We start from the raw sequence: 12,973 nt of genomic DNA, 5'->3' as shown, positions 1-12,973 counted from the left end.
ATAGTCGTCTCCAAAGGCCTGAAACTCCAGGTCGTTGTACTAATTAGGGAGGCCCTAAAAGCCGTGAAAACCACTATTAACCTCCCCCCCCGGAACCTCCTGCAAGCCCTGAAGTATGCCCTGAATTGTGCCCTGAACCTCTGGAATAACCTTAAATATCGACCCATCCTGGTGGTGTTGGTATACTAAAATGCAGAACTAATAACAGGGATCCGGGTTATACTTTTAATTTAGTTCGGATGAAATACGAGGTACGAGTATATTAGTAATAAAATAGTCGACTATTGATAAGCCGATTCTCGATTTTGCGGTAAGTCAAGATATTTCGGCACTTATATGCAGCCACATAGCCGAAGAATAAGACTGATAAAGCAGTGCCGCAACAGTGCAGCCCAGGCTCGGCAACGATTGGCGTTTTGCACTATCGATAACAATCGATGCCATAATCGTAAGGTATCAATTGTATCGATAGTGCAATCGATTATTTAGCGAGCTAATCCCTACATACGTACGATTTTACCCCTTTTCTAATTCCAGAAGGTTCAGAAGTTTAGTAAAGTACTATACTATATATAATAAAGGAAAGGCTCTCTATTATTTACCTATTTAAAGAAAGTATCTAGAATTCCAGTCCTTTTCCAGTGCTTAAGGCACTCCCGCATCTCAATTATCTCGGCTTCTAGCTGCCCCCTATCCCAGCTTACCATACGACGAGCCCCTGAAAAGACTCTCTCTGGTTCATCGCTTATTAGTATTATTAAGAGGATATCAATAGCCATACGAGAGAGCTTAGGCCAGCGTTGCCTTTATATATCTTGGCACCACTATGCAAGGGCTCCCTTTTTACCAGGATTATATGATTTCTCCATATTAAAGTCCTGTCGTATGTACGGGTACTAGGGAGCTTTAGCTTCGCTTACTCAGCGGCCCCTTTTATTTAGCTAGATCCAGAGGCTCCCTTTAGAGCTTCTTTTAATCAGACAACCACTTATGCAAATCACTGTTCCTTGCTATTTTGCGATAAGTCCATATACTCGTCTCCACTTGCTAGCCTAGTAACTAATTAAAGGGCTAAGGCAAGCCGATCATAAGTATCGAGTGCTTCTGGCTCCTGAGAAGAGCTAGTAATTAGAATAATTAGAGCTTGTGGCTCCTCGTCCTAATACCTTTCCTAGAGCTTTTTTACCCTTTGTGACGGCTGGTGTCACATGGTTGATACGGACGTGGTTTCAGCCAAAGGGGTTGGTTTCAGCTAAGGTTCCAAGCTATGGTTCAAACCAAGCTCGCTTCCAAAGCTCGGCGTTTCAGTGGTCTTGGCCATACCTACTTATCCACTGCCACACCTCACTCCTGTCCTCCTTAGCTTTAAATTCTTAAGACATTGGAAATCATTGATCTTTGAGCCTCGTTCCATTGCTCTGTTCCTGCCGTCACACCCTTAGTAGAACTAGCTTTACCTACTTCTTTGGCCAGTGTATTTTAATATATCTCATATAGTATATAGGGTTCAGAATTAAAGCGGCAGTATAAATAGGAGACATATCTGTCTTTATATAGTACTTATTAAGTACTATATATGCGATATTTAGGCGTTAAAGGAAATCTTGGCTTTCTTTATCCTTTTTCCTTTTATACTTAGCCTATAAAAGTTAATTAAGTAAAGAGAAGGAAGAAAGAAAAGAGAGAAAGGAAAAGGAGTAAGCTTATAGTTATTTCTTGCAAGTATAGTATTAATAGACATGAAATCTCTCTCTATAGTAAAAGTAGTTTATAAGAAGGAACTAAGAAATTCCTTAATTATACGAAGCTTTTTCTAGTCTTAGTAGCTTAAAAGATCTAGTTCTAGCTCTTCCTCATAGTCCTAGTAATACTTTTCTACTATAGGCCTCAAATTAAGAAGTATAAAAAGCATATTATACTAGCTATTCTACCTCATTCGATTATTTATTAGAATTAGCCTTTTTATAAGAGCTTTAAAGGCTATCATACGGCCTGGTAATCTATAAATATAAATAATAATATTATACGCTTGGCCAAGTAGTTCTAAGAGCCTAAACTTGGCCCTAATTACTTCCTTATTCACAAGCTCTCTAGTCTTCTCCTGGCCATTATATAATTCAAGCTCTTTTACTCTAATTGCGTCCGTAAATAGGAAGGCTTGGATAATAAGATTAATAATATAGCCAATATAGCGAACTTGCTATTTCTCTGTATTCTACTTCCTATTATATAACTCTACTAAGAAGGCTTGAATATGTTAATAAAGAATATTATTTAAGGAAGTATTATTAGTAATAATAGCCCCAAGCTTTCGTATAATACCATAATCCTCAAGAATAGAGCAAAGAATAGAGAACTAGTTCTCTCTACTATAGCCAGTATGATACGGCAGGCCATACTCGTTAAAAATCATGTTATTTTGGCGGTTTTGAGATTTAGGTCACATGGCAAAGGCCGCGGCCTTTTGCACGTGACTTGCGGAAATCACATAAGAAAGCTGGTTTTTCTATAGACTTAGAGAACAATCCTTTATGAGTATTTAATTAATTAAGCTTTTGCATACTGTATACTATTTATGCTTTTGATTTGTTATTTTACTATCAAGTCACGTTTTGTGCTCTAGTATACTTTATATGGGTTTTTGTCTTATTACAGTTTCCCTCCCACACCAGGTACTTTCTAGAGAGTAAGAAGAGCTTTTTGCCTCTTATAATCGTATATAGTAAAGTATATATAAACTGCCAGAAGAAGTAATTAATTTGGGGAGGTCCAAATATCGAGCGAAATATAGATAAGTGAGACTACTAATTAAAGGGTCTTTTATATAATAATCTTATGCTTTCCCCAAGCTTCTTCGACTTTATTATAAACTCTAGAGTAAGAGGTTATAATCTTGCCCTCGCAAGCTCGATTTAGGACTTAGTAAAAGATATGAAATTCCGGCTATTTAACGAGAGTAAAAGACAGATTCCGTATAATAATTAGGGAGATTAGAGCTTTAGTAATAACTGCTATATTAAGGCAAGCTCCAAGGACCTTATTATTAAACTCCTTAATCCTATTTCCCTCCTTAGCTTAAGCTTCGTACTAGAGTTATTTGAGTTACTAGTTTATAGTAATTTGGCTCTTACTTTTAGCCTTTAATATTATAATTTAATAGTAGCGGCTCAAATAATTCCCTATATTTCTTAATGTTCATATATTATATGGCTTAGTTTTATAAAAAGTATAATAAAGAACGTCTTGCTTAAGATTATCTAAAGTAGGAATACGACAAAATTCCCAATAAGGTACTCTTAACTTTGATATATCTAGAGTACTTGGAGTGGAATCTACTGAAACTAATCGCGCAAATAATGAATCTGGTTTAAGTAAAGAAGATATTTTGATAATATCTTTGGAAAAAATCAGTATGCGAGGCAGGGAAAATAGAGAGAAGAAGAGAGAGAGAGAGAAGAAAAAAATGGGGGGGGTGCGGGGTAAAAGCGGTGGAATAATCGATTAGTAATCGATTAGTAATCGATTACAATCGATAGCTAATTAATAGTGCACATAATCGATTACTAATCGATTACTCAGCAATCATTGCCGAGCCTGGTGCAGCCTGCTATTGCGGGATCGGATACGGCATTGCAGGATTTAGCCTAAATTATCTAATCTTTCAGCTTACAAAGTGCAAAATGTGACTTCTGTAAGTTTTTTAGCCTGCACAGAACCAGTTCAAGTCAAGGTCAGTAAATGATTAATGACCCATTCGCTGCAAGGCCTGCCGTCGCTAAGGCCTGCTGCTTACCTGCGTTTACGAGCCTGCGCCCGTAAGTCTGTGCTTTTCAGGCCTGAAGCCCCCGAAGGAACTTTAAACTTTCTTAATTACAGGGATTTTGTTTCTAAATTCAAAGCACAAAGACATCAAGTATTCTTCGCAGAAAACTATATTTTACAAGGTTCTATTAAGTTGTTCTTGCATACTTAATCTTAAACTGCGGCTTTTAAAGAAGGAGCGAAAGTTAAGCGACAAAACGAGCCTAAAACGCACAGACTTACGGGCGCAGGCTCGTTAACCGCAGTATCTATTGGATGCAGGCGATTAAAGCAGAGCTTTAGGAAGGGCTGTGCTCAGAGAAGGTGGGGTAACAGGGCTCATGGAGATCGCCGCATAAAGTGACGGGATTATAGGGCCCTGGTACTAAAACTCCACTGTAGCACTCGTTTCTAGCGAACTCGGCCGCTAAAGGCCCCTGTATTTCTAGGCTCCTGCCCTGAAAATAAGCCATAAGCCTCTGACAAGGGGTGCCGCGCCTTTCAAGGGCTTATCCCCTGTATTTACAAGGGCTTATTCGCTAATTAGCCCTATAAGAATTGTCCTTTTAGCGTCCAAGCGTTATAATTGCTCTGCCAGCAACGCTAATATTCTTGAAGATCTTCACAACCTGCAAATGTCCCACGGCGTGTTTCCAGGGCACACGGCCTGGAGACAGGGCCTTATAGCGTGCGCAACACTTGTATTGGACTTTATAGTGGGCTCAGTATCGTAATGTCCTATCTGTTTAACTGCGGCCAGGTGCGCACTTCCATAAACAACTGTACCGCAAAATTAGTAGTAATATTACTAGTTATTAACGTTGCGATGGTATAAATCAAGAGCTTCAGCTTTGCCTATAACCCTGAGCCTCCCGAAGGGCATGGGGACGTGTTAAGCTAAGGATTTACAATGGCTATTCCTTACCTATAGAGAGGCCAAAACCATAAAGGAAAAGGACCCCTCAATTAATAGCCCCAGTGTAGGTAATAGTTTGACCTCAGTCCAGTCTAAACTGCAGTTTAGCGGTTTAGTCTAGCCTCGGCGTATCTCAGTGTAGTTTAGTGCAGGGTATCCAAACCGCAGTTTAAAAACCCTTTTGCAAACTGCAAAATTTGTATGTAAACTGCACTAAACTGCACTAAACCGTTGTCAAACTACAGTTAGACTGCAGTTTGAGCCTTTTCTTGCCAGTTTAGTTTGCCAAATCTAAACTGCAGTTTCAAATTTGAAGACTGGACTGTAGTTTCAAACTGCAGTTTGCACTGTTACCTACCCTGAATAGCCCCGGGTCCCTAATCTCTCCGTGTTTCAGTCCCTTGATGCCTCAGAAAGCAACTCAAGCCAATACTGTGTTTCTAGCCTTTGTAAGCACCCTCCGATAATTGAGAGACCCGGCACTCCTTATTCCCTGACTCCTCTAACCTCACTCTAGCTCCCCCTTATATCCGTATTAAAAAGCATTATTGGGCTTTTCTCTATTGGAAGCTTCTCTTACTATATACCAATACCGGAGGGCGTGAGAGTTAGTGAGGCCATGGTATCTACCTCGATTTCCCATCTACCATTCTCCATAAATATATAGCCTGTCGCGCCATCGCATAGTTAGAATCATGCAGGGGAGTTGCATATAGAAGACCGAGTTAAATCGACGATTCTATCGTAGCTATTCGCTTGTGCGTAGGCTACCCACCTCAGCGACTAAGTTCTCTCAAGAAAGATCCGTCTTCGTGCCGCGATCGTGCCGCGGCGGCTTCGAGGTAGTCGTGGAATTCTCTTCGTGATTCAGCCTTAGCCCAAAAGCATGAAAGCCCTTGGTTTCAGCCTGCGCTGTGAAGTGCTGATTCGTCGCAAGCCCCCGCAAAATTAGAGCGAATCAGAAGTCTTAGATCGGGAATTATAATATATGATTCGCTGCAAAAGCTCGCTTAAACACGTACGGACCGGTGCGCACCTGGCCGCAGCTGCACTCGCTTTATGCCGCGATCTCCCTACTGTAGTTGCCCAACTTCCCAATTGAAAGTCTCCGTTACTCAGTGGCGGAGAGAAGCGAGATTGTATAAAACTGAAGACCACCACTTTTCGGTAAGAATCCCACAAGTAGTTACTCTTTCTCCTTTGCTTGATTCCTTGAAGCCGTAGGTTTCACAGGCATTGTACACTAATGGGTCATCTCCGTCTCCGAGATGGCGCAGCTGCATCAATACGAATTTGGCGTGCATGCCAAGTAACCATCTTTTATTACCGGTAGCATGGCTTACGCTATCCGAGCTCTACTACGCCGCCTTGTTCGTTCTGTTTTGGGACCCTTGGTGAGTCTAGTGGGGATACTGCTCATACAAGAAATGGATCAGTATAAACCATCACTTGACACCTTTTTTAAGGAATATTCAAGGGCGAGAAACTCTCATTCATTCCTCACCTCTCTCGTTACTACTTTGTCGGCAAGATGGTGGTCTTGCAACTTCTTGCGCTTTTGGCGCCACTATTCTGTCTCTTCTTTCCTCAAATCGCAGAGGCTCAATACCTACAGGACTACTTGGTGGATACTACCCGCCCTGGCCAATACTTATAGTAAGTCATTAAGTTTTCATTTCCACCCCTTTAGCACCGATCAACCCAGGGACTATATTCTGTATTGCAAAAGTAAAGCTACTGAGAGCACCGTGTCAAATTCCACAATTGGGTTCGCTATATACAAAGAGAGGACCAGAATAAAATGGGTGTTGAATTGTACTAGAGTCAAAAGTCTGTACCCTCAAAAAGCAACATTACTGATTTTGTGTCTAAAGCCGGTCTCTCCCAGGCATTACTCCTTGGCCAGTTATCGACGTTACCCCTTTAACGGTGTACCTGATTTACAACTGTTACTACATGAGAGACATATGCAAAAATGCCCAAAACTTCGCTTTGACCGCAAGAGGGCAAAATCTACACCCCAACAGCGGTATTGCCAATAATGTATACGGCTATGACTTAGACACTGGCGACACTGTTCCGAAAAGTCGACAAGAGGGTCGCCGCGACCAATCCTGTCCCGATACTTGGAAAACTTTCCACTCTTGTCCGGAAATTGACCAGAGGACTGTTATGCGACATGATGGCGAATGGTTTACGACTGCACTTGAGCCTGGGACCACGACCAACAACATCATGAACAAGCGGGATACTCAGGGCAATATTGTCCAGTACTCCAATGTTCGGTACACCTGCGATGAGTTCCCGCCGGCCACCTGGGTTGAAGGCGGAAATGGCCCACCTCTCTCGCCCTCGCCTTCCAACACGCGATGTGCCGCGCTCGTCTGCTCCACTTATGGCGCGACGGGGGCAGTCAAAGCAGAGCAAAACTGTAGGCCACGTTCCGTTTCGTTTCGACTCATGAGATCTTGAAGAGAAGAGCCTTCTCGCTAACCTATATGACTGATAGGGCAAGGCTTAGCCCACGGGCTGTTGCAGATAGAGCTCAAGGAGGCAGCCCGCAACTTCCCCGGGTTTCGCGCAGACCAATCGATTGTTCTCTTTACCTTCCGCGCGGATGACGACGGCGCGGACGGAATTGCAGCGCGAGTGATCGTGATGGAGGACATTGGGAACGCGGACGAACTGGTGGAGCATCGCTACGTCACGCAAGCGCGGAAGCGCGCGGAAGGCGGGAATGCTACTGGTAACTTTACAAGCACGGCCCGCAGGGCCCCCACGACCGCGGAACTCAAAGCCCGCGTCCTGGCGGGTGAGGGCACCCAATCGGTCGTGCACGCCAACTCCACGTATGCCAGCATGTCGGACGTGACGGGGCAGACGATGCCCATGCCCCGCATGGACCGACCATACCGGTGGGACCGGGAGGACCGGGAGGACCTGGAGGACGCGGAGGAGGATGCGAGGTTGGGCCACCTGAACATGACGATTCGTTCCGAGGCGGACAACGTGAGGTCGGTCCGCTCACGTGATCAGGGGCCACAGGCACCACGGAGCATCCCGGAGCACATCGTCATGCCGCTGCTCAAGAGAGCGACCGCGCAAGACTTGCAAGCCGCGCGGACCATCGTGAAGAACGCCCTGGCCGAGTCGTCGAAGCTCAACAAGGCCCGTGTGGCGTCGCCGCTCCGCAACAACTACGGGTTGAAGCCCGGGACGGAAGTCGGGGCGGGCCGGGTTCCGGGTGCGGCTGGAAGCGCGGCGACCAATCAAGATGTTCCGCCACTTCTGGTCATCTCCGACCAGATCGCGGCGGCGGCGGCACTCGTAGCCGAGGCAGACGCGGTCTCTGGCTCCCGGAACGTCACGAAGCGCGCAGCAGCTGCCGCGGGCACGTACTGGATGCAAAGGTGGGTCTTCCCCGACCCGACGAAATATCCCATATCCCACGGGCATCAAAGAACTCCCTGCTGATCACGCGATCCGACAGTCTTGCTCGGAAAGGCACTGTGCCTTGGGGGAACGATCCCAAATATGTGAGTCTCAATACCTGGCCAGAGTCTCGTGACGATCCATCAGCTAATCAAAATCCAGGTCGTATTCCGTAACGTGCTTGACTATGGGGCCGTGGGTGACGGTGTCACAGTGAGTCCGATGAAAGAGAAAACTGCCTGGTCTACTCGTACCCCGATACGTGTACATGTTCTTATACTGACTTATCCCTTGCCGGGAGATAGGATGATACAAACGCAATCAAGAGCGCGATGACAAATGGCACTCGATGTGGTGAAGCATGTAACGGTTCCACGACCAAGAATGCCATCGTGTATTTCCCTCCGGGGAAGTACCTAATATCCTCGACGATTCCCATGCCGTTCGGAACGCAGGTCATTGGTGACGCCAACAACCGGCCGACGCTTGTAGCCGCTCCAAGCTTCGTGGGTCTAGGTGTATTATCTACGGATGAGTATACTGGTGCACCAGGCGTGGGTATCGATGGAGGGGACCCTGAGTACTATGTCAATACGCGAACTTCTACCGGCAGATTCGAAATATCGTCATAGACATCCGACAGATTGCCCAAGGAACATTAGTCACGTGTATCCACTATCAAGTCGCGCAAGCCACTAGTCTTCAAAACGTGGAGCTGGTAGCCGCAGCGGGCTCATCTCAAATCGGCATGTACGCTGAGAATGATAGCGGTGGGCAGATTTCCGATGTCACATTTACCGGCGGTGGGATCGGGATTAAAGGGGGCAATCAGCAGTTCACGGCGCAGCGCCTCACGTTCAATGGCTGCACGACTGGGATCCAGGTCATCTGGGACTGGGGATGGGTATGGAAGTCCATCACTATGACCAATGTGAAAGTGGGATTTCAGCTCGTCGGTGATGGTGGTGTAGGCAACATTGGCTCTGTCTCGATCTTGGACTCGTCATTTACAAACGTCGGCACTGCGGTTGTTGTCAACCCCATAACATCGACTCCTGGGATGGGCAGCACAGGGGTTGCTCTCGAAAACGTCGCTCTCTCTGGAGTTGCTGTTGCTGTCGCTGATACGACTGGTGCAACGCTTCTGGCTGCATCATCGGCCTTGATAGACGAGTGGGCCGTCGGACCTGTCTACGAAGGATCGACGAGTGCTCGCACTTTCTCCAAGGGCGGGAAAATTGGAAGCTATCGGAGGCATTCGAGTCTTCTGGACCCGGAGGGAGCGTATTTTGAGCGCGCCAAGCCTCAGTACGAGGATCAAGCTATTACTCAGTTCGTGCACGTGAAGGACTTCGGGGCCACCGGCGATGGCTCTACCGATGACACAGCAGCTTTTCAGTCAGCGCTGTACGCAAGCTTGGGCAAAATTCTCTTCGTCGACGCTGGGTCATATATTCTAACCTCGACGGTGACCATTCCTTCTGGCGCTAAGATTGTTGGGGAAACGTGGTCACAATTAGTTGCGTCGGGCTCGTATTTCTCAGATGCAAGGTACGTGATGTATCACCGTTTACTTTACCTACTGGGAAACGCAGCTCCTCTGTATCTATTTACCCTTTCGTCGCTGACTATATACTATAGCAAACCACAAGTTTTGATCAAAGTCGGAAACGCCGGGGATATTGGTAGTGTAGAAATGCAGGACCTTCTTTTTACGACCCGTGGTGCGACAGCAGGTCTAATTCTTGTCGAATGGAATATCCAAGCTGATAACCCTGGCTCTGCCGCGCTTTGGGATTGCCATGCACGAGTAGGAGGTGCTACGGGAACGGACTTGACACCTGCGGAATGTCCCCCCGTCACTAGTGGTATTGATCAAGGATGTTCTGCTGCTAGTCTGATGATGCACCTCACGCCGTCGGCATCGGGGTACTTCGAAAACATGTGGCTTTGGGGAGCTGACCACATGCTTGAGTAAGTTGTGCTCTATCTGTTCTCGGCACGAAGAATGATTGATTGACTTGAACTAACAACTCCCAGCGACCCTGATCTAGTTAACGCAAACAACAGCATGGTACAAACCTCTATCTATATTGCTCGTGGCTTCTTGATTGAAAGCAAAAGGCCCACCTGGTAAGCTTATTTTCTCTTTCACCCAAAGCTCTGCAATGAAAGACTAACATCAAGATTGAAAGGCTTTACGCCACTGCGTCCGAGCACTCCGTTTTCTATCAGTATAATTTCAACTCAGCAGCAAACATATACGCGGGTATGTTGCAAACCGAATCGCCTTACTTTCAGCCAACTCCAGCGCCGCCCGCTCCTTTTGCTGCAGTTGTTGGCGATTTCCCGGGTGATCCCGACTATACCTGTGCTGCCGGGAACGAATTCAGCGGATGTGACGAATCCTGGTCTGTGATAATCAGGCTCGGCGAAAATACCTGAGGCATCGATACCGGTATCGATAGTATTAGGTATTTTTCAGGTATCGTAAGAATCGATACGTATCGATACCTTATTGATTCTTACCCCTAAAAATTATCTCTTTATTTTATTATTTTATTTATATAAGAATATATTTATATATAATTCCTTTAATTTCTAGTATTTCTATTAAAAAAATTTATTTACTATTATTAATAGAATTTAATAATATTTTAAATTTAAAATACCTCTCGTATTCGGAGAATTAAGCCCCGTATTCGTATTTCTTATCAAGGCACTAAATATATAAGCGAGCCTCACGAAAATCTCAAAAGCTCATTTTTACTTAAAATGGCCGCATTGAGATTAGTTTTAGCCTAAAGTATAAGATAAGTAGCTAGATAGAAAGCCTAAATTAAGGAGAATATTTGCGCTACCAAAAATTTTCTTATAAGGGAAGTAGTTCGAAAGTTAATTGTGATTAAAGGGGAAAATTAGGTTCAGGGAATCGATACTACTATCGATACTATCGATACCTTACGATTCTGGCATCGATTCCTATCGATACCGGAAATTTAGGTATTTTTGCCGAGCCTGGTGATAATGAAAGGTTCCGAGAACATATTCATCGCGGGCGCCGGCATTTATTCCTGGTTCTCGACTTATTCACAAGACTGCATCGACACGCAAGCATGTCAAAAGGCGCTCATGCTTCTCGAAAACAATCTTGCCAACGTACGTATCCAGAACCTCGTAACAATCGGCGCCAAGTATATGGTTGTTATGGATGGTAAAGGCATTCCGGCCATCGATAACCTCAACGTGAACAAGCACCCCGACTGGTCCCAAATATCCATTCTCGATGTTGGCAGCAATGGCACCCAGTTTAACGAAGTGATCTGGATCGACCCCGCAATTTGGGATATGGATCAGCCTCAATTCACGTGCTCTCCTCCTTGCAATGTCAAGATACCACCTTGGACTGGCGCAACCAGTACCGTCAACTATCCCCTGATCACTGTTAGCGATGGAGCCTGGACAAGCACAATCACACAAGCACCACTGACCATAACAGAGTGGGTGTTTGACGTGGTGACGCTGACCCAGGGTAGCAGCAACAAGAAAAACAAACGCGCGGCTCCGGCTTTCTTGCCCGTTCCAGCAACGACACCATTCTGGTCTGCCCTCGTTTACACCGGGGGAATAGACGGTTTACCGACTACAACATCCGCTACAGTTCCGTTCCCCAAGCCTCCGCTATCCATCGGTCCTAATGCGCCTCCACCCCCCTCCGGAAGCTGGCCAAACCGATTAATTCAGCCCGTATACGGCTCACCTGAAAGTCCATTGGTGAACGAATGTTATTTTTTCGATCCAAGCTGTATCACCCAACCATGGTTTTTGAATAATATTACCGGAAATTTTGGTGGTGGCGACGAAGAGAATTACTGGGACCTCCAGACTAGATGTCCTCCCGTTATCTCTTCGTCTACCTCTTCGTCTACCTCTTCGTCGAAGACAACGTCCGCCACCAAAACCATACCTACTCGGCCGGCGCCCTCGCCCCTCGAGCAAGGTGACGCCAGGACGAACTCGGTCGCCTGCTTCAACAGTGGAGAGAATACCGAAAACGTGCGGATGGTCAACTCTGCCAACAGCTTCTGTAACGACATCCAGAACGACAGCTTAGGCCCTGGTTACTTCCGTTCGATCGATTTCCCTTTCGATTACAACGGCGGCTTGGGCACTGTCACGATCACAGTATCTCTTCAAATCAAGTCCAGATGCAGCTTCACATTTGACAAAACCCTGTGCATGAAATACCTGTCTGTGCCGTCCGACAGCTGCAACTGTGGCGGTATTAATGGGAAACAAGGAGGCGTTGTGGAGAATAATTGCTACAAGTGGATGGTAGACCCCAATCTTAGTTTCTAATAGGAATGGATGGTTTGGCTTCAGGTGTTGAAAAGCATGCGGATAGAGCCTAGCACTGACAATTGCATGAACAAGGCAGTGTTTGGCATGTAATTAGGCTTCAAATATGGGGGTGTATATATAATAGCATGCATATGCAAAGAATCAAGCATCCAAATAACTACTAAGTTTCCCCTTAATACTCAGGACAAAGCTTAATTGAATAAAGACAGTAACTTATATATATAACCGATATTCTCGCGAAGCGAAAATCCCATAGTATAACTGGAACTTTAATAAAATTATTAATATTTTAATATTATATAATAGTATTTTATTTCGTATTTTCTCTACTTGAGTTTAATGTATTTTAATTCTAATATAAGTATTTAATTTCTATAAGTGCTTATATAAAAATTTATTAAATTTGTTTTAATAATTATTTGTTTTATATTTTGGTTTTTTATATAAAGTTTTTATTTTATT

The 12,973-nt window shown here is 45.0% G+C and overlaps 2 protein-coding genes across 2 annotated transcripts; one reads left to right on the top strand and one right to left on the bottom strand.

Annotated features, from left to right (window-relative positions):
• Nucleotides 1–602: 602 nt before the first annotated feature.
• On the bottom strand, nt 603–806 carry K444DRAFT_544682 (uncharacterized protein; the record flags this gene model as incomplete). Its single annotated transcript, XM_024876071.1, has 1 exon — nt 603–806. A coding segment is annotated over one exon (204 nt), but the record flags the coding sequence as incomplete, so codon positions are not given.
• A 5,442-nt stretch (nt 807–6,248) lies between these two features.
• Nucleotides 6,249–12,662, top strand: K444DRAFT_656789 (glycoside hydrolase family 55 protein; the record flags this gene model as incomplete). Its single annotated transcript, XM_024886114.1, has 12 exons — nt 6,249–6,373; nt 6,592–7,148; nt 7,227–8,127; nt 8,208–8,253; nt 8,312–8,362; nt 8,455–8,703; nt 8,763–9,700; nt 9,791–10,123; nt 10,190–10,282; nt 10,345–10,560; nt 11,167–11,649; nt 11,686–12,662. The coding sequence occupies 12 exons, from the start codon at nt 6,249–6,251 to the stop codon at nt 12,506–12,508; spliced, it is 4,815 nt and encodes a 1,604-aa protein (XP_024728518.1). The 3' UTR covers nt 12,509–12,662.
• Between the last annotated feature and the right edge of the window lie 311 nt (nt 12,663–12,973).

Source organism: Hyaloscypha bicolor (genome assembly GCF_002865645.1).
Source record: "Hyaloscypha bicolor E unplaced genomic scaffold K444scaffold_182, whole genome shotgun sequence".
Classification (NCBI taxonomy): domain Eukaryota; kingdom Fungi; phylum Ascomycota; class Leotiomycetes; order Helotiales; family Hyaloscyphaceae; genus Hyaloscypha; species Hyaloscypha bicolor.
This window is presented reverse-complemented; position numbering and strand designations above follow the sequence as displayed.